Consider the following 22,609-nt stretch of genomic DNA (forward strand, 5'->3'; position numbering starts at 1 on the left):
CGAGACGATTTTCTACCCAACAAACCGAAAAAAACTTCAGTGGAAATTCGTCGCTTCCGGTCACTGCTGTATTATCCGCACGCCTCAGAGGAACGTGAACAAATAGTACAACGACTGAAGAAACTCGTCGATGCATCATCCAGTTTTCTTATTACCGTTCTTGAATGCGTTATGAACAACGTGGAGGTCACAGCTACCAATATTCAAAAGATCGAAAGAAGTACTGTTACGCCTGTTCTTGATCTCATGACACAAATCTTTCGAGAACTTGAGGTTGACATTTGGGCCATCCATCGATATTTGACAAATTTTCGATAGGAGTCCCAGGTTGGAAGAAAAACAAGATTTAACGCCGTCCAACAGATCTTCCGCTCGAGTCGATGATAGAAACGCCGATCCAACGTACACGGACTGAACCTGGTGTTTTTCATCATCCCAAAATTGAACACCAACATCCAGTTGTTATCGCTGGGAAATTTTGTTCAGCCTTTCATCAAATGCTAGTACAAACTCAGAACACTTTTCCACACTTTTCAAAATGTTGTTTGAAAAGTATGGCCCGAGACCATGCGTTACAATGTATCTAACTTTTGTACGACCCATCTCCATTTTGGCCGCAATTTGGCTGTCGGGAAACATTTCTCTGAATAAAGTCACATTTGCGGCAGCACTTTGGAATAAATTTTGAGTGGATACTGTTTCCAAGGCCCACAAAATTTCCGCTTGCACTACTTTTTCTTCAACCATGTACCGTTTTATAACGTTTTGTTTGGAGCATGATGGTTGCGGTTCCGTTGTAAATGATCCACTGAAGTCACAGTTAGCAGAGCGTTAATGATTAATCATAAATTTAATCATGATTAATGATTAATGATTAAGATTAATCAAAAATCATTAATCATAATCACTAAAATTTCTTATTTAATCATTAATCATTAATCTTAATCACACTGATTTCGCAATTTAATCATTAATCAGTAATCATAATCATAAGGAAAAAGAATTAATCAATCATTAATCATTCATTACCAAAAATGATTCACCATATAAAATATATGATCCACCTTGATTTGGTTCAAATGCTGTTCTAAGTGTGTTTCTTTTTTGAAAAATCTGCCAGACAAAGTAACTTTTACTTTTGAAACTACAAAAATATTTTAAACAGCAAAAACCTTTTAATCATTTCCAGTTTTTATGATTGATTAATCATGATTAATCATGATTTTTAATCAATAAGCCGTTTTTAATCAATAATCATAATCAATAATCATAGATAAAACCAATTTTAATCATTATTCATAATCTTTATTCATCCTAAAAATCAAATTAATCATTAATCATAATCAATAATCACCGAAATTAGAATTTTAATCATCAATGATTAATCATGATTAAAAATTTTGTTAATCATGAACGCTCTGACAGTTAGCCAGTTTCGCAGCTGTTCTGAATCGTTGTCCCTGCCAATAGAGTTATGTAATGAAGCATCAAATCATTTTCTAGTACAGGTTTTTTTTCGGAGCCGACGTAACACGACCGTTCGTATAAAAAGCTTACCGTCATATGTAGAAGTTGGTCCAGTGCTCTCTGTCAGACTGCTGCTGCATGGAATCTGAGCCACGGGTGCCCCTAAAAATCAAACGATTCGTAAATGTGCAAAGAAATACTTCAAACATTATTACCTTTTGCAAACATTTTGATCGGCAAATTGGTTTGCAGCACAGCTTATCGTCGTTGATGACCAGTTGAATTCTAATGGCTAGTAAAAGCCCTTTTTCCCATGGTGTCAATTTTAAATGACTTCTCGCACTAGTTACATCGCGCACTCTTGGGATCCTTCGGATCTGACGAACACCAGGTAAATACATCATTATACCGGTCGGAGCAACGGACAGACATTTCCGCTTTCTCTTGGCTTTCTTATTTGCGACGGTAATTAATATCTTGATGATTTTGTGGCTATATCGGTCTCTTTCTACTCATAGTATAAGCACAGACAAACAGACGTAACACTTGCGAAATTCCCATCGACCACGCTTTTAACGATCATTTTAAATTTTCATAGTTGTGGCTTTCACAACCAGAGGCGCGCGCATCGTTTTTCTATGCGTTTGACGTTTCACACTAGCGCCTTCTGTTGACAATATTGCACAAGACAGTGATTCGTGCAACTTTTCCACCAGGTGATGGTATTATGTTTCCAGTTCAAAACCGAATTAGCGACATTTTTTCTTGGACTTCCGCTGCTTTTGCCTTGCGTTAAACACAATGTCGGAAGTGGGGCGCTGTATTGTACACCTGGTGCTCTATACAGCGCCCCACTTCCGACATTGTGTTTAACGCAAGGCAAAAGCAGCGGAAGTCAAAGAAAAAATGTCGCTAATTCGGTTTTGAACTGGAAACATAATAGTGTGAACTGGGCGATGGATTTTTATGAAAATCGTTCAAGGTGTTACGTCTGTGTCTGTGGTATAAGGGAGTAGAGATCAAAGTGGATAATGAAATGATAGATATGATAGAATTCGCTAGGTAGCGAACAAGTGTGAAAATTTTATAGAAGGTGAAATTAGGCAAGTAGGCCATGTATTGAACGAATACATCGAATGCGTGAAACTTCTGCCGTGCGACCTGTGCTTTTAAACAGATCGGCTTGGTTGATAGTTCATACCACCTTACCAAGACTGGCAAAAGTTTCAGGCACCCGACTGCCTAATGTATTGTTCTGTTTTTCATCACAAATTCTATCGATCGGTAGCTTTTTCGGAATTCGCACTCCGTTCATAGAGGTATGTCTATATCGCGGCGTGTTCTTCCTATTAGCTTTTTCGATCTATCATTTCATTATCCACTTTGATCTCTACTCCCTTATACTATGAGTAGAAAGAGACCGATATAGCCACAAAATCATCAAGTTATTAATAGAATACGGTCGATAAATCAGCATATGGTAATTAATATTTTATCAAGAGCGTAACCGTGTTGACTTCACAGACTGCACCGATAAACAAAAAAAAAACGATGGAATACACAACACAGATATGAAAATTGACAGCTTGCTTACGAATGAGAATATGATGAAAGGTATCGCGGATGATCGAATGTGCTTGTATTTGAAATCAGAAATATTGTAAACATAGCACCAGTACTTTCACGGGCTCTGTGCGAAATCAATATTAGTGACGTCACACCACACCACGGTCGTTTGTATCGTAACGCAACTTCTCTCTGCTTTTCTCTGTACCTTCGTGTTGGTAACTATGTTATTGGCATTTGACACATGGTGACGCGGGAGATGGACACGATGCGCAAAAGGCATAGGAAGGACGTTGCGAAAATGCTCACATCAGAAATAATAATATAATCGATGATACACTATAAATATTTTTTATACATGCGTTTATGCGTTTTTTTAATTTTTATAGGTATTTGAAGACCTGATGTTTTCCCGGTGGTAAAATCAAATTCCCGGGGTTTTCCCGACTTTTTCCCGGTGAAATCAAATTCCCGAGGTTTTCCCGGTTTTCCCGAAATTCCCGACTGGGTGGCCACCCTGCTCACAGCACGTCTACAAGGCTACACAATCGACATGAACTTGTGTTCAATTCTTAAGTAGTTGCAATCAATGTTAATTACAAATTTAGATGCCATTCGCCATCATTTTAGTGTGACTAACTTAGATGATTTTTCCACAAAGTTCAGAAAACTGAAAATTTTCAACAAGCCGGAAAAAATGATTTCCCTTCCGGTTCCTTCGGTCGTTCTACTATAAAACTTGCCATTAATGGTAAACAACGTTTTACTGGCGAATTCACCTGCGACCGTTTGCGACCAGATTGGTGCTAATCACTTTAGTCTTACCTTCTGCAATACACACATAATCTAGAAAAGACTAGCACCGGAAAATCAATAAGAGGAGAATGCGAACCGATACCAATGGCGACGACCACAGCGACGAAATGGGACTTGCGATTGGAAGCTCGGTACGTGGAACTGCAGATCTCTCAACTTCATCGGGAGCACCCGCATACTCGCCGATATACTGAAGGACCGCGGGTTCGGAATCGTAGCGCTGCAGGAGGTGTGTTGTACATGATCTATGGTGCGAACGTTTAGAGGTAATCATACTATCTACCAGAGTTGTGGCAGCACACGTGAGCTGAGAACTGTTTTTATAGTGATGGGCGACATGCAGAGGCGCGTGATCGGTTGGTGGCCGATCGACGAAAGAATGTGAAGGTTGGGGATCAAGGGCCGATTCTTCAACATCAGCATAATAAACGTGCACAGCCCTTACTCCGGAAGCACTGATGATGACAAAGACGCAGACAAGATCATCATAGGGGAAATAAACGCTCAGGTAGGCCAGGAGAAGGAATTCAGACCGACGATTGGAAAGTTCAGCGCCCACTAGCAGACGAACGAAATTGGCCTACGGATCATCGATTTCGCCGCCTCCAAGAACATGGCCATTCGTAGCACCTTCTTCCAGCACAGCCTCCCGTATCGTAACACCTAGAAATCACCACAACAAAATTGCAAATCGACCACGTTCTGATTGATGGACGGCACTTCTCCGACATTATTGACGTCAGGACCTATCGTGGCGCTAATATCGACTCTGATCTCTAACTGGTGATGGTTGAACTGCGCCCAAAACTCCGTTATTAACAATGTACAGTACCGGCGGCCACCTCGGCACGATACAGAGCGACTGAAGCAACCGGATGTCGCCACCACATACGCGCAGAATCTCGAGACTGCGTTACCGGAGAATGACCACGTGGTGGGGGGGGGGGGGTTGAAAAGTCCCAAAAAAATGACCACGTGGTTTATGGACAGCCCCTTAGTAGTCCAGATCTGGGAAATCGAACAGTTACCGAAGGAGCGGAAGGAAGGAATAATCTGTTCCATCCACAAGAAAGGCGACAAGTTAATGTGTGAGAACTTTCGAGTGATCACCATTTTAAATGCCGCCTACAAAGTGCTATGCCAGATCATCTTCCAACGTCTTTTACCTTAAGTAAATGAGTTTGTGGGATGTTATCGACCCGGTTTCATCGACAGCCGGTCGACAACAGACCAGATCTTCACCGTACGGCAAATCCTCCAGAAATGCCGTGAATACCAGGTACCAACGCATCATCTCTTCATCGACATCAAAGCGGCATACGACAGTATCGGCCGCGCAAAGCTATGGAGAATGTACGAAAACGGCTTTCCTGGGAAGCTGACTGAACTGATTTCTTTAATGGATGTTGTGCAAAACTGCGTAAGGGTTTCAGGTGAACTGTCCAGTTCATTCGAATCTCGCCGGGGACTGCAACTAGGTGACGGACTCTCATGCCTACTCTTCAACATCGCTCTGGAAGTTATGCGACGAGCCGGGCTCAACAGCCGGGGAACGATTTTCACAAAATCCGGTCAATGTGTATGCTTTGCGGACGACATGGACACTATCGCCAGAACATTTAGAACGATGGCAGAGCTGTTCAGCCACCTGAAACGCGAAGCAGCAAAGGTCAGTGTTCCCGAAGGGAAACCAAATTTCTGTAGCAGCTTACGACTTTTGTAGCAACGCTCAAACTATAATATTTATTTCCATTAAATTAAGCAATTTTCATAAACTTAACTTTCTACTTACAATAAAGTGGTTTCCTTTCGATTCTTCGAATAACTTCTTGGGTGTTGAACACTGGTGCAACTACCCTAATGTAACCTCAGTGGATATGTAGGTTTTATGCTGTCGGATACAATTACAATCAATCACTATTTCTAATTCACTCCATCGGTATATACTTACGGTCCAGTTCTTTGGAACAGCAATTTCACCACGGTCTTCTTTAGTGGTTGATTTGTTATAAACGGAACCTACAGATAATAATTATTAAAATTTAACATTTTCATAACATTTCCGTTTCTTTTCAGTTTCTACTCACGAAATTTCATATAACCACCGTCCTAGGATATATCAACTGAATCCAGATATTTGAATGCCGATAAACTAGTTTCTTTTGTAATTTTCACTTAATTTACTTTGCAAACACTTTTAACTTTGTGTCGTTTAGTGCAATGGCAAAATATTCGAAGAGTTCCACTGATGTTTTATTTACATTTCTTCTTCTACTACTAATCATTATTCCACCTATCTCTCTCTGCCTACTACTACTACCACTGTACGCGAGCTGTCATGCTGCGGTGTTATGTTGCGACTAGGCGGGTCCATTATTAGACCGGCCCAGAAAATTAACCTTATTGCGGCGTCGCAACAGTCAGACTGGTGGTGAATGCTTCAAAAATAAAGTACATGCTGGTAGGTGGGCTGAGCGAGACAGGACAAGCCTTGGCAGCGATGTTACGAAACACGGGGATACTTTCGAGGTGGTAGAAGAATTCGTCTACCTCGGTTCCTTGCCAACGACTGACAATAACGTGCCTACTACGGGCTCCAGAAGAAATTGCGGTCGAAAAAGATTCACCCCCGCACCAAATGTACCATGTACAAGACGCCAATAAGACCGGTCGTTCTCTACGGACACGAGACATGGACGATGCTCGAGGAGAACCTACAAGCACTCGCAATTTTCGAGCGACGCGTGCTAAAGACGATCTTCGGCGGCTGGGCTAGGCATGTCGCAAGAATGCCGGACAACAACCCTGCAAAGTTGGAGTTTTCTAACCATCTGGTTGGTACAAGAAGGCTTGGAGTGCAGAGAGCCATCGTGCTCGTGCGGGCCAGGTGGAACGTTGGGCCTGACCGACGTTGGAGAGCTGCAGCTGCAAATCGAGTATTATGGCGGCAAATTGATCAAGGCGACGATGGATCGAGTGATGTGCGTAGTTCGAGTATCAGGGACACTCTCAAGTCCCTGCGAATCTCACAGAGGGTTACGGCAAGGTGATGGTCTTTCGTGCTTACTGTTCAACATTGCGTTAGAAGGTGTAATAAGGAGAGGGGGATGAACACGAGTGGAACGATTTTCACGAAGTCCATTCAGTTGCTTGGTTTCGCTGATGATATTGATATTATAGCTCGTAAATTTGAGACGATGGCGGAAACGTACATCCGACTAAAGAGTGAAGCCAGGCCATGAGCCAGGCGAATTGGATTAGTCATTAATGTGTCGAAGACAAAGTACATGATGGCAAAGGGCTCCAGGGAGGAATCACCGCGCCCGCCACCCCGAATTTATATCGACGGTGAAGAAATCGAGGCGGTTGAAGAATTCGTGTACTTGGGCTCACTGGTGACTGCCGACAACGACACCAGCAGAGAAATTCAAAGGTTCATTGTGGCAGAAAATCGTGCCTACTTTGGACTCCGCAGAACTCTACGATCGAATAAAGTTCGCCGTAACACGAAGTTAACTATATACAAAACACTGATTAGACCGGTAGTCCTCTACGGGCACGAAACATGGGCCTACATGCAGAGGACTAAAATGGTTCTCGAGAGTCATCCGACCGGTACAAAAAGACGTGGTGCGCTACGAGGTAAATGGGTCGATCAGGTGGAGGACGATCCGCGGACCTTTCGCAGGGTGCAGAACTGGAGACACAAAGCCATGGACCAAGTCGAATGGAGACGGCTAATATGTACAGCAGAGGCCACTCAGGCCTGAGCCTGATTGGTAAGGTAAGTCTATACTGATCTGATCTTTTTAAACTTGACTTCTGATAGAATATTTGCCTTGGTAATCCACGGTGGTCTACCCCAATTATGTCAATTTTGATATCTTTTTATAGGTGAATGTGATAATATACTTGAGGATCTTAACTTAACATCAAAGGCATCCTGCATCATATACAAGCTGCTTCAAAATTAACATAATAATGTGTTGAAAATATATCCACACATCTCACGCTCCCACGCCACATAATTTTCACCGATTTCCCCCGCCGGCATGGATTCCCCATCGAGATCGATTTAACGAGCATAATAAAATTACAAAACACTCTCGACGTCCTTGCACCTTGAGGGGATAAAAGAAGAACTGTGTGTGAATACGATACCAGGCAATTTGATGCCTCTTTTCAGCTTCTTTCACCTCAACAGCAGCGATAACAAACGATTCCTGCCTGCTCCCACCACCCATTCCATGAGCACCCTCTCCATCGGAATGCTCTCCTTCGGCATATTCAGAGGGGATTCTGTAACAAGATTTCATTTTTCATGGGTAACGACTTTTGCCTTTACCTTTACTTACCTTTTCGACTCTTGGAATCTGCACAAGGTTCCCCCCGTGTATAGGTGTAGGAGACCCTAACGGAGCAAATCTGATCATTCATCCTGAAATATTTACAACCGCTGATTGGGCTCTCATTTTCCGATTCTGCTTTGAAAAATTGTTTTCCTTTGGGAATGGGAGCAACAGAGTTGCCTAGCTGATGACGTTGATGGGCCAGCCTCAGCAGGGTGAAGTGAATGATTGAAGCCAATTGACTCTCGATAGCTGATGGGCTGAGATTGCTATCGAAAGGGTCTGTCGGTCTGTCGGATTCATTTACCTTTGATTTTTTTGCACTTTGTGTTTTTTTTTTCAGATTCAGATTGAGTAATGTAGCAACATTGAGAAGACTGGAGTTGTGTTTTATTACGTTGGCTTGGAAATTATGTTGATTTGAAAAAATTTGAGCACCAAGATGTGGGCTATCAGTTTAAATTTTGCTCCCATCGTAACGCAATTATTTTCAAAAACAATCTAGAACTTCAGTCTGTTCTGATTCCAATTAAAATCACTTGAAGCAACTGAAGAGCTATGCAGATACACTCTGGATGGCCTCTATGTACTCATATTGCAGCAAACTTAATATTTTCAATTTCAATTACGATAATTATCACAATGCTTTCTGGACCGACCGGTAGCAACCCATGCGATGGAACAGTCATAAATCTGGAACGTAGCCGGAATGATTCTCTAATTATATTACCGTCGCTACATCGACTCTGATGGTTCGACATCTGGGTTATTAGCGCCGGAGTTGGTTCCGTCCGGAATGCTGTTTCCCCAGGCTCGCAAGCACGATATGCATTTAATTGTGTTTGCCGCAAAGTGTGGCACTCAAACAAGTCAAATTATCTTTTGGACACTAGGTAAAATGTTATCGTAGGTAATGGTTTCTAATTGATTCTGGTTTTGGATTTAAGCCCAAGCGCCAGTGGACAAGGAAAATTCCATTTCGTCAATGATAAAAATTAAATTGAATTATTTGAAATAGCATTATCTGGCGACCAACTGCAGTTCAACGTCTCTAAAAATGGGCACTTTCATGCTCTAATTAGATTTACGATGCTTCCGTAATCATAACCAGCCGTATTGTTTGGCACAACTTTCATTTGTACATGCCAAACAAAAGAGCAGTACAAAACGCGAGTCTCTGGGTTTTGTCAGCTTTGCATGCAAAATGGCATGGTGCCATAGCGATCCTATCTGTAGGGATGTTAATTAAAATTTGTTGGAGTAGGAAATATAAAAAATAAATATATACGAGAGGACAAGAAGACATGAAGACAGGTACACAGGAACACAGGAACAAAGGAAGACAGAAAGATAGGAAAACAGGAAAACTGGAAGACAGAAAGATAGGAATATAGGAGGACAGGAAGACAGAAATACAGGAAGACCAAAATACAGGAAGACAGGACGACAGGAATACAGGAAGACAGGAACACAGGAACATAGGAAGACAGAAAGATAGGAAGACAGTAAGACTGGAAGACAGAAAGATAGGAAGATAGTAAGACAGAAAGACAGGCAGACATAAATACAAGAAGATAGGAAACCAGGAAGACAGGATGACAGGAAGATAGGTAGACAGGAAGACACGATCACAGGAACACAGGAAGACAGAAAGATAGGAAGACAAGAAGACTACAAGACAGAAAGATAGGAAGACTGGAAGACAGAAAGACAGGAATACAAAAATACAGGAAGACAGGAAGACAGGAAGACAGGAAGACAGGAAGACAGGAAGACAGGAAGACAGGAAGACAGGAAGAGAGGAAGACAGGAAGACAGGAAGACAGGAAGACAGGAAGACAGGAAGACAGGAAGACAGGAAGACAGGAAGACAGGAAGACAGGAAGACAGGAAGACAGGAAGACAGGAAGACAGGAAGACAGGAAGACAGGAAGACAGGAAGACAGGAAGACAGGAAGACAGGAAGACAGGAAGACAGGGAGACAGGGAGACAGGAAGACAGGAAGACAGGAAGACAGGAAGACAGGAAGACAGGAAGACAGGAAGACAGGAAGACAGGAAGACAGGAAGACAGGAAGACAGGAAGACAGGAAGACAGGAAGACAGGAAGACAGGAAGACAGGAAGACAGGAAGACAGGAAGACAGGAAGACAGGAAGACAGGAAGACAGGAAGACAGGAAGACAGGAAGACAGGAAGACAGGAAGACAGGAAGACAGGAAGACAGGAAGACAGGAAGACAGGAAGACAGGAAGACAGGAAGACAGGAAGACAGGAAGACAGGAAGACAGGAAGACAGGAAGACAGGAAGACAGGAAGACAGGAAGACAGGAAGACAGGAAGACAGGAAGACAGGAAGACAGGAAGACAGGAAGACAGGAAGACAGGAAGACAGGAAGACAGGAAGACAGGAAGACAGGAAGACAGGAAGACAGGAAGACAGGAAGACAGGAAGACAGGAAGACAGGAAGACAGGAAGACAGGAAGACAGGAAGACAGGAAGACAGGAAGACAGGAAGACAGGAAGACAGGAAGACAGGAAGACAGAAAGACAGGAAGACAGGAAGACAGGAAGATAGGAAGACAGGAAGACAGGAAGACAGGAACACAGGTAAACAAGAACACAGAATACTTTACCTAGACAAGAGAACAGGAATACGTGGATAACAGGAAGACAAGAATACAGGAAGACAGGAAAACATGAATAAAGGGAGAAGATCGTCGACGGGGAAGGAAAGTGAGACTTGGAAGATAATAAAGAAATATAATAAAATTGAAGGAAAATAAATTAAAAAGGAAAAGAGAAATCAGTAAAACAATAAAATAAAAAGCACTAAGTTGGGAATAAGTTTAACGAAGATAAGAAAATCAAAAGAGAATAGGGTAATTGTTCCCTTCGTTGTGGTAGTACCTATTGTTGCGGTAGTGGCAATTGAGCACTTTTTCGACTGAAATGTTACCAAAAGGCATTTTTAATAGATGTATTATGCTTAAATTATGAGATTGCACCATTTGTGTGCTTAAGATTTGCCCAAAAACCTATTAAAAAAAATATTTTCCTTAAATTTTTTGCTGCTGTGTTCCTATTGTTGCGGTAGTGTTCCTAATGTTGCGGTATCCCATATGATTTCAATGGGATACCGCAACAATAGGAACCAAAATTAAATTTTACCTCCATAATAGGAACAGTGTGCCTATTATTGTGGTAAGCGATTTATGATCGAAAACAGAGAGAAACGATAGTTTTTATATTTTTCCAAGCAAATTTGGATAGAAAACTACCAACTAACGTTTTGCAACCCTTTATTAGATGGTACGATCATTGTTTTTAAAATGAATTTACCTTAATACCACAACGATGGGCACACTTACCCTACATGTAGAAGTTACAAAACACAAGATATACAAGGAATCTGTGGAAACGACCATACGACCATAAATGACGTAGAATTTTTTGGCCGATTTTTCCTCCCTATCCCCCCGCGCAGCATATTTTACAATACCTAATACATGGCTCGTCACACAATCCCAGACTCCCCCCTCCCATCTCAATATACTACGTCATTTATGGACACTCTCTAAATAGAATAGAATAGAGACACAGGAGACAAGTAAGATCAGAAAGACAAAGAAAGACAAGTAAGTCAAAGAAGATAAACTGACAAAAAAGAATACGAAAATAGGAATAACAATAGCTTCCTTGATAAGATAATAAACACATAAAAGCCAAAATTAAGGAAACATGGAAGCGAGCAAATAAAGTTATAAAAATAAACAAAGAATTCTTGAAAGACAATGTACAGAGAGAAGCAAAACTACGAAAACCAAGAAAGGCAAAAAGAACATGTTTAATGAAGAAAACGAGAAAGACATGGAAAACAAGGAAGGCAAGAATAACATAGAAAACAAAGATGAGTTTAAGCAGTGCACCTTCTTGTGCTGTCTTCCTCACTTCTTTGGAAAGTTAGAAAACGTAGACTATAGTAAATGACAAAAATTCTGGTGGGAGAGAGCTAGACAGCATTTAATTGAGCACAGGCTAACGAAGGACAAGGTTGACCAAAAAATGAGTAAGTTTAAGTGGACTAGGAGGACAAGTAAAACAAATGAGAAAAGAAAGACAAGGAAATAATGAAAGAGTAAAAATGACAATAGCAAGGAATACAAAAATAGCATTGATAACATGAAGACAAAGAAAACATAATACTTTATTAAGAACGAAAATAACAAGGAAGACAAGAAAAAAAAACAAAACTTGAAAGTCAAATAAGTTAGGGATTAAAATTAACCTTCCGTAACTCGTGCGGTTAACAACCACCGTCGGCACCACGCTAACGCTGAGTACAGAAAGCGAGATTTTGCAACGTGTTGTACAAATAGCACGATGGAGACGTCTCATACGTGCAGCAGAGGACACTCAGACTTTATTCTGACCGGTAAGATAAGGTCCAGGAACTTTTCGTAGGATATTTCCATTGCTTTCGTGGACATTGAGTTCCCGTTACATGATATACACATACAAAGTGGTCATTGTCAATTAATAACTGTGGAAGTGCTCATAGAACACGTGGCTGAGTTACAGGGTTTGTTCCAGTGAAGACGTCATGCCAAGAAGAAGAGGAGAAGAAGAAAATCAATAAAGACAAGAAATACAAAGAAGTCTAGGAAGACAAGAAAAGAATAAAGACAAGGAAAACAGGAATTGTTTAGACATGAACACAAAGCTGAAAACACAAGCATGGGAGACTAGGAAGCGAGGATGATTTGGAAGATGAGAAAATAGAAAAACTGCAAAAGAAGTAAAAGAAATCAAAACGTTAAGGAACACAAGAAAACTCAACGAAAACAGGAAAATCACGAAAGCCAAGGTTATAAAAGCAAGTTAAGGAGACAAGAAAAAAAAAGCTAAACAAGTTGAGGAACAAGAAAAACAAAGAAAACATGAAAAAAGAAGATAGAAAAAGCAAGAAGATAAAAAATATAAAAATGAAAACGAAGACAACAAAAAATAAAAAGAAAACAATAAGTACATAAAAGATAATCGAAACAAGCTCTTTTAAGAAAATAAATGAATACAATAAATATACAGAAAGCTTGGAAATATGAAGGGCACTGAAAAAAAAAGTAAAATTAGAAAGTACAGTGAAGAAAAGTAAGAAAAATAAATAAAATACAAAAAAAACTTGAATAGGGCGAAGGAGATGAGAAAAATATGGCAGTCTTATAAGGCAATATAGTGGGGCATCTGGGAAACCCTTCAAAAAAACTTCATAGAAACCAAAACATACTACAGGTTCATTACAAGAATAAAATTTGAACACCTCTTTCATTACCACCTCTCCACCGAAGACAGTCAAAATCTAATAAAATGAAATATGCTTTTTGTTTTGAGAGTTTTGACTGTCATCCAGGCCTACCATAACCAGACCGCCAACTGCTGCTTCCTCGAGCTGGTGTGGTTTGGTTGGCCTCTCTTGGATGGTATTTTCCGTTGGCATGCTGTTGCTTCCAAGCAATTCAAGGGCTGCCTTCCTGCGTCAAAAGCGGACTGCTGCCGCACAAAGTAATTCTAGCTAGATGCTTCCTTTTGCTTGCTGTTGCTGCGAGGAATGATGATGTCCTACCGCGAGCGAGCCGTGGACGTTGCGAGGCTTTTGTTTAATCCATTTGGTTCTTCCTCTGTCGACTCTTCTCCAAGCGCGTTCATTTGTTTGCATACAATGCTGCGGAGTGTGGACTGTGGAATGCAGCAGAAAGACAGGTTCGGAATCAGCACAATGCCCGCAGATAGATGCCATAACAAAAACCAATGAAAGGGAATGTTTTGTTCTTTATCTCATGATTTAGGGCGTATTACAGATGGTTGTTTAAAAATACTTTCTCGTTCAATGCGTTTATTGGGAGAGTACCTTTCTGCGAAAATAATCATGCATTGTTGCTGAAATCCTCCTCAGAAGGCGAGACTAAATTAAGGAAACACCGTTATCCGCCGTAGTATATTCAAAGCATGACTAGAATCTTCACTCTCCACGTGCCACCCATGCAACGGACACATAAAAGCCAGAACCTAAATGTCACGTTAGATAATGGATTTTCCATTACAGGCAAGACACAAATTACATCCCCAGCACACGTTAAATGTGTTGAAGCGATATTTTTTTTCGTCCTGGATGGGTTTTATTTTCGTGTTCCATTTTGTCGCTGGAGCAGTTGAAGAACATCAGAAGAACAGACACGGTTTCATCAACCATTTTAAGGTACGTGGAATTACATGTGCGGCGAAGGAATCGGTTAGGGTCTGAACCGGAAGAGCAAATGATGATGTGCAAGGCTCGAATAAATTATGATGATCATGAAAAACGAAAACAATAAATGTTGTCACAAATGTTCGTTAGTTTTCGTTATCACTCATAAGGTTTCGCATAATGCGTTTAACACAATGACATCTTCTTAATACCTTTTTTTTTTGTTCGAGGATATTCTCTAGTTGTCAATTTTTAAAACAAGCTACTGAGACCGCGCTAACTAACTAACTAACTAACTAACTAACTAACTAACTAACTAACTAACTAACTAACTAACTAACTAACTAACTAACTAACTAACTAACTAACTAACTAACTAACTAACTAACTAACTAACTAACTAACTAACTAACTAACTAACTAACTAACTAACTAACTAACTAACTAACTAACTAACTAACTAACTAACTAACTAACTAACTAACTAACTAACTAACTAACTAACTAACTAACTAACTAACTAACTAACTAACTAACTAACTAACTAACTAACTAACTAACTAACTAACTAACTAACTAACTAACTAACTAACTAACTAACTAACTAACTAACTAACTAACTAACTAACTAACTAACTAACTAACTAACTAACTAACTAACTAACTAACTAACTAACTAACTAACTAACTAACTAACTAACTAACTAACTAACTAACTAACTAACTAACTAACTAACTAACTAACTAACTAACTAACTAACTAACTAACTAACTAACTAACTAACTAACTAACTAACTAACTAACTAACTAACTAACTAACTAACTAACTAACTAACTAACTAACTAACTAACTAACTAACTAACTAACTAACTAACTAACTAACTAACTAACTAACTAACTAACTAACTAACTAACTAACTAACTAACTAACTAACTAACTAACTAACTAACTAACTAACTAACTAACTAACTAACTAACTAACTAACTAACTAACTAACTAACTAACTAACTAACTAACTAACTAACTAACTAACTAACTAACTAACTAACTAACTAACTAACTAACTAACTAACTAACTAACTAACTAACTAACTAACTAACTAACTAACTAACTAACTAACTAACTAACTAACTAACTAACTAACTAACTAACTAACTAACTAACTAACTAACTAACTAACTAACTAACTAACTAACTAACTAACTAACTAACTAACTAACTAACTAACTAACTAACTAACTAACTAACTAACTAACTAACTAACTAACTAACTAACTAACTAACTAACTAACTAACTAACTAACTAACTAACTAACTAACTAACTAACTAACTAACTAACTAACTAACTAACTAACTAACTAACTAACTAACTAACTAACTAACTAACTAACTAACTAACTAACTAACTAACTAACTAACTAACTAACTAACTAACTAACTAACTAACTAACTAACTAACTAACTAACTAACTAACTAACTAACTAACTAACTAACTAAAGACATCAACACATTTTTATGCGATTTCGCACTATTATTCACATTCCCACATATACGATATCTGACTGCGCAGTTCACAAGTGAATCCAATGCGCTATATTACAACAGTTAACCCTAGAACAGTGGTTCAAACTTTCGTATGCGCAATGAACATCGTTCGCCTAATTGTAGGCATGAACGGTGTATCAGCCGCGAGCTTTTCTGTTTCTAAATAACCATCGTAACGCCGAATGAACTTGATAAAATTGAAGAAGATAATACAACGATCTCACAACACAAGCAACCTTGCATCGTCTCCACATGCAGTGTTGTAGTGACCTTGGAAGATCGATCTCCATTCAGTAGTGGTTGTCATACATAGAAGTAATACAGAGGCCCGGTAATTGCCATGATCTCAACTACGTCATGTTTGTTTGTATTCTTTAGCACAGTTTATTATCACATTCATTGTAAACAAAAAAAAACAAAAATAATAATACGTCAGTTACAATTTACACTTATAATTTTTTGGTTCAGTTGCGAATAAATTTCGCAATTACGAGGAAAAGTATAATTGTCATATAATTGGATACTGCTCTCGTTGTTCCCTGAAAACCAAAAACAAAAACGTCAGTTCGGTATTGTAACGGATAAGGTATATTTGTCAACTCACCGATCGCGAAAACGCCGTCGATGACGAACCCATTCCATTTTCGGATTGGTAGATCGTGGTTTGGGCAAATCCGTTTTTACCAACATCAGTGTTTTGTGACACTATGTGGGATGCATCGAAGCCGGGTCTGTCGAGTAAATTGACACTTAAACGCTTGTTCAGCATCATTTTCATAGGCATCATACTCACGGTGCAAAGTTGGGAAAACCCTGAAAATTGTTCTGTTGTGGGCTTCTGGCTGTGCGATGCCCGGTCACAAGGGCAACATTTCCACGATTCACTTCAACGTTTTCAGCTATTTGAAAATAGGGAAATGAAAGTTATCTACTGTAAGTCTTATATTACATGAATTTTTGTACAACTCACCTGAGATAACGGCGAAGAATATCACCAAAAACAAGCTCTTGATCATCATCATTTAGCGGTAAATTTTCACGGTACGATCGCTTCCAACGTAGTCTCTGAAATGAACAACGCACATTGAACCGAAGAAGCGTCGTCGCATCGTTCAATTAGCATACGGTTTCAAAGTGTGCGTCGGCTTGTCTCCCCCGCCTTTATTTGTAGAATACTCAGTTACTCACATCAGTCAACACATAAGTCAACCGTAGTCAGTCGGTATAGTCGTTGGTCGTCGTCACCGGTAATGATGGGAAAAAGTGGTTCAACGATAAAACGAATGAATCATCGTATCGCAGTGCTTGCTGTTGTGTTACGGTTTGAAATAGTGTTCACTTGAGTAAGCTTCAAACTGTGTAGACACACAAGTAACAGATGAAACGATCGAACACGTGCTGAGCACGCTATGTCCAAAGGGAAGTATTATGAAAAGTGAATGTACCTCAAAAGTTATTCGCTGGAACCGTATTTTTGGATCTCAAGATTCAGAATAAGTGCGATTTAAAATAATCCATCTTGGGTTTTTTTCCCATACATTTTTATATGGGATGAAATTAACCTTAAAATGACTTTTTTCGCCATTTGTATGGCAAAATAGAGAAAAAATCAAACAAATCGAAAAAAATCGAAAAACCCAAGATGGATTATTTTAAACCGCACAGATTCTGAAACTAGAGGTCCAAACCTACGATCCTATGGAATAACATTTGAGGTACATTCGATTTTCATAATACTTCCCTTTGGACATAGCGTGCTGAGTCGGTTGAAACGGTTTGAATTACTTGATGTATGACGAAAAAATAGTATGATACTAAGAAGAATTTTGTTCTTCTTTAGCATAATGATAAGAAAATTGAGTCATAAAATGGTACAATGAAATTGCGACTTATTGCTATTTAATGGTATACATACATTATAAATATTAGTTATTTAATTGTTCATATACCTATCAAGGGTATTCTACAGATACAAGAAAGATACAAGTCAAGCCCGAGATTTACTGATTTAGCAGGAATAAAGCATGGAAACGGCAATTTCTTATATTTGCTAAGATCAACTGGGGTTATTAAAGTTTTTTTTTTGACAAACCGTTATGCGTACACTCAATTTTGTTTTTACACGATTTTCTCGAAGTTAGGGTAAATGATGATGGTTGGGCCAATTTGGGGTATTTTAATATGTAGTCAAAATACAAGTCAAGTTACATATGCTGTTGTATCAATCGATATGAAAAATTACCGTAATTCCAACTATTAAAAGATAATAGGTTCTTCATGCCGTTAGAAGCAGATAAATGATTGAAATATAGGTCTTTTCTTTATAAATTTCAGAAGCACATGTGAGCTTTTCCTGCGGTCGGTTATGGGATCTGATGCTAAGGAGAATCGGACACTTTAGGACTTTATCCACTCATCCGCTAACAGCCGTGAGTACATCTCGGCGGATGGAAATTTGGAATTTCTTGGCGGGAAATCGACAAGATTTCATTTCCCTCCTAATCTCTTCACCCACCGCTTGGTGACACAAACACGTCAACAGTTGGCGATCCCCATATATCATCAGAACCCCTAATTACCAACTACTCAGCCGCCATTACCACTCGCGGATAAGTGGATGCTGTCTTATAGAAGAAAACAAGATAATTTGGTAATTATTCGATTCGTTTATTTTGGTAATATGCGGTTTACAAGGTTCCTCAAAAAAGTCCTCACATTTTAAAACAGAAGCTTTCACCATCGCTCTACATCTACATTGTAGTCGTCTGATTCTGTTTCCGTCATCGGTCCTCCTCAGTCTTCTTCGGGCCAACACATTATTGGCTAGCATGACATACCCCAAGTAGTGTGAGACGTTGGTGAATGGTGATCCTACCGCCCAATACATAAAAGGATAACCAACATCCGCGCATACACTCATTGCACAATTATGGGTCACACACAATTATTAGTCACTTTCCACTTTAATAGATAAAAACTAATTAATTGCAAGCTTTTGTTAGCCAATATCATTTTTCGTACATAAGTTGATTTATTTTGTATCACTATACGTATCGCGCACGGGCTTATACGTCAAAACATGCATATTTTCAATACTTCTAGACAAACATTTGAAAAGGGCCTATCTGCTTTGCGTAAACAAACATGTTTTTGTCTCTGTAGGGCCCATTTGCATCCACCCACGCACATCAACACCCTTATCAGAAAGAGTGTTCTTCAAGCTATCTGTTAAGGGTGTTGATGTGCGTGGGTGGATGCAGATGGGCCCTACAGAGACAGAAACATGTTTGTTTACAAAAAGCAGATAGGCCCTTTTCAAATGTTCATCTAGACTTTTTTTTTCGGCGCGAAACCAGCTGTCAAAGTAACGCTTCGATTGTGAATAGCGGAAAGTGCGTGAGCTGCTTTCGTAAGCTCTGTAAAAGCGAGTTTTAGTGATTTTTAAGTGCGAAATGGTATCGTCACCAGTAGAAAGGTATAATTTACGTTCTAAATGTAGAAATTCATGTGACTGCAGCTAATTAAAGCTTATTTCAGGCAAAATTTAAGTGACTTATTATTGTGCCAAGGAACACCGAAAATCACACAATTATGGGTCACTTTTTGTGCAGCATAATATTGACAGTTCTGCGTACATGGGTATTGCATACTTTTAGGCGTTTATCAGTGGTTGTGTTTGAGATTTTGTACCAATTTTGAAAAATTGATTCCAAATCGTGAAAACACGCTTCGTTAAGAGGTTTGAGACCTGTTTTAGATTCTACTATAGTTGATCTATCGCGAACAAGTGATCATTCATTGAAAAAAATAGACAACATATTATTGTTGAACCGATTTCTCTTGAGTGACCCATAATAGGCAACAAATTGACTCATAATTGTTACACAGCCAATTTTGACCCATTATTGTGGTTCTCATTATTCACCTACATTTTAGTAATTTTCACCGCCTAAAGTTAATTTTACAAGAAGATTTTTGTATAAAACAATAAAAAGGAGTTTCAATGAAGAGAATATAACATAAAAATAATGAAAGTGTTATTTTTGTATGAAAAATGATTTATATTATGAATTGGTTGTTCCTTGAGTGACCCATAATTGTGCAATGAGTGTACAGTAAGGTTGGTTGTTATTTCACAGAAGCACCGGACCGTAGGAGTGCTGGTGGCCACTCCTGGGTGTGTATCGACACCGTACAATCTCACACGAAATCGCACGCCACACGACATTCTAAAAGATCGCTACGAACAGCTTATGATTTTCAATTCAAGCGCTCTAATATTTATTTCAAAACTGAGACCACGTTGAAACTTTCAATTGTCAGCGCGTGAAAAAACTGTAAACAAGCTGAATCGGTCATAGCAACCATCATGGTAACAGTTACGTCCAACCTGGTCCAACCACAATCATACGTAGGACCAATCATGATTAAAAATAGATTGTCGAATTTCGCTTATTAACGAGATTTTTAATGGAAAATAGTAAATTTTTAATACAGCAACGTGAAGATTACATATTTTCGCTAAAGTATAGCACAAAAAGTTTACGAGTTTGTAGAAGAATATATATTTTGTGGGTGTTCCGAATTGAGTTATTCTCAAGTCTCAATTGTGCTAAGAGGGGGTCTCTACCCGAGCAGAAGGGCATACCTTACAAATACCGTGCAAAGAGCACCCTGTGCTCTAATACCTCAAGTTGGTATTGCTATATTATTATACGCAATGTTATGAGAACACCACAATAGCAAATGGAGGTATTTGAGCAAAGTTAGGTATTGATGTGGTATTGTTGATTTAGCTGGGAAAATAACTGAATAACAAAATATGTTATTACATCATGGAGCTATCGAAAAATGTTCAATTTAATAGCAAGACATGTTATTATTTTGTTATTTCATACCTTCTGGATAACAAATAGAGCACTTGAAATATATGGTCTGCATTCATTATTGAAATAACAAGACTTGTTATATTTCAGGTGTTATATATACAAAATTATGGTATTCATTTTTGTTATTTTGCCTCTTATGTCCACCTAATGAAGGACATATCGAGGTATAATGTTATTTAAGATAAATACCTCGATAAGTTATTTTGTTGCTATTCTTTTCTGCTCGGGTACAAAGTCCTTAAATATTTAAAGGTTTTCCCAATAAATTAAGGAAAGTCGGTATAATTTCATTGATTGGTCCAACCATCATCATTTACCCTACGCGTCTTTTTTTACGCGATTTTGGTCATTTGCGGAAGGCAAACTGCTTAAAAAATCCTTTTGATTATTTTTGCTCGATTTCTCGAAGTTACGTGAACTTTTTTTACACGAACTTTTTTTTGCGCGGACGCATCCATCGTGTAATAACATAATTGAGTGTATCTATTTCGGAAATTTACGGAAAAGTCAAATAATCAATTGCACCCTATAATAGAGAAAAACTTAACCGATTGAGAGACAACTCCATGAAAAGTAAGTGCAAGCATAAAAACCAATCAGCAAGTAAAAAATGAAATGTTTCGAATCAATATAAAAATTTTCGTAATAGTTAACTTGAAAAGAACAGCCTTTCAATAAATTAGCCAATAGAAATTAACGGATAATATAAATTTAACTCTCGTGAAAGCGCAGCCTTCGATCAGAAAAAGAGCATATTTGTAAACAAAAACAGCGTATGTTTGAAAGATAGAAAAACCTGTGAGACAAAAATGAGATTTTTTCTTATATGTGTTATACAAGTATAAGCAAGTTACACCGTGTCCAATAAGTTCTCATACAAAATCAAATTGAATTAATTTCTCATCTGTAATTAGGATTTTCAAAGTAAGTTTATTTATTGAAAGGCCAACTAACATTGATCAAATACTAGGATAGGATACGACAACTAGTCAGCCCAAAAGAGACCAATTTGGGGACCAATAATCTTAGCAACGCGGAAAAACAAGACAGCAAGCTGTGAAATTAGACAGAGAAGTTGCAGGTGTCACATCCTATCCTAGATCAAATACAGCATATGTTTTGGAATTAATTGTCCTTTATCCTTCTCTGCTGATCGTTTATGTGTCGTAAGTCGATTTCAGCTGGCACGCACGCCATTTCATTGGTATTTCGTCTCATTTTAACGGGTGAAGATTTTCGGTTGAAACAAATTAGGTTCCTGTCCTCACCATTGCTAGTAGCAACTATGACCAGAAGAGAAAAAAAATATAACATTCTGTATTGGTGAAGTACGAACCCGTTTTATGTTGTACAAAATAAAACGTAAATTAAACAAAAAAGTACATGTACCTGTTTTAATCAAATTTGTTGTGTTAAAGAAGCATGGCTGCATATTATCTTATTGATTCACATTATTCTCACTTCTAAAACATGCTTGTGTTCCTATTGTGGTAAATTTTGTTCAAATCTTACGTTTTATGATGTTTATCTTTAATATAACGGTCAATTTCATGGAAATCAGCCCAAGTTGAGCTTACTAGGAAATTTCTTACCATATCATCACTAAAACTGCTTAAATTCAACCTTAGTATATCCATTTGGTACAATACTGGGGATAAAAACTCAAAATTTAACCTTATGGACTCTATTAAGCTACCGTAGAATGAAAAGCTTTTCGAACATTTTC

At 38.7% G+C, this 22,609-nt stretch overlaps 1 protein-coding gene across 1 annotated transcript; it reads right to left on the reverse strand.

Annotated features, from left to right (window-relative positions):
• Positions 1 to 16,354: 16,354 nt before the first annotated feature.
• Positions 16,355 to 17,161, reverse strand: LOC109622208 (uncharacterized). The gene is made up of 4 exons (XM_020076440.3): positions 16,965 to 17,161; positions 16,788 to 16,893; positions 16,599 to 16,725; positions 16,355 to 16,533 (listed from the first exon to the last, which is right to left on the reverse strand). Exons 1-4 carry the CDS (start codon positions 17,014 to 17,016, stop codon positions 16,459 to 16,461), a joined length of 360 nt encoding a protein of 119 aa, XP_019931999.3. The 5' UTR covers positions 17,017 to 17,161; the 3' UTR covers positions 16,355 to 16,458.
• Positions 17,162 to 22,609: the final 5,448 nt, after the last annotated feature.

This window comes from Aedes albopictus, chromosome 2, assembly GCF_035046485.1.
Source record: "Aedes albopictus strain Foshan chromosome 2, AalbF5, whole genome shotgun sequence".
Taxonomy (NCBI): Eukaryota; Metazoa; Arthropoda; class Insecta; order Diptera; family Culicidae; genus Aedes; species Aedes albopictus.

Bases quoted from the DNA above. Each gene is read 5' to 3' on its own strand.
- LOC109622208 (XM_020076440.3), bottom strand. From the start codon at position 17,016: ATGATGATGATCAAGAGCTTGTTTTTGGTGATATTCTTCGCCGTTATC. The intron at 16,894-16,964 runs GTGAGTTGTACA...ATTTTCAAATAG, and splicing joins ATTCTTCGCCGTTATCTCAG to CTGAAAACGTTGAAGTGAAT. The intron at 16,726-16,787 runs GTGAGTATGATG...TTTACTCGACAG, and splicing joins GGTTTTCCCAACTTTGCACC to ACCCGGCTTCGATGCATCCC.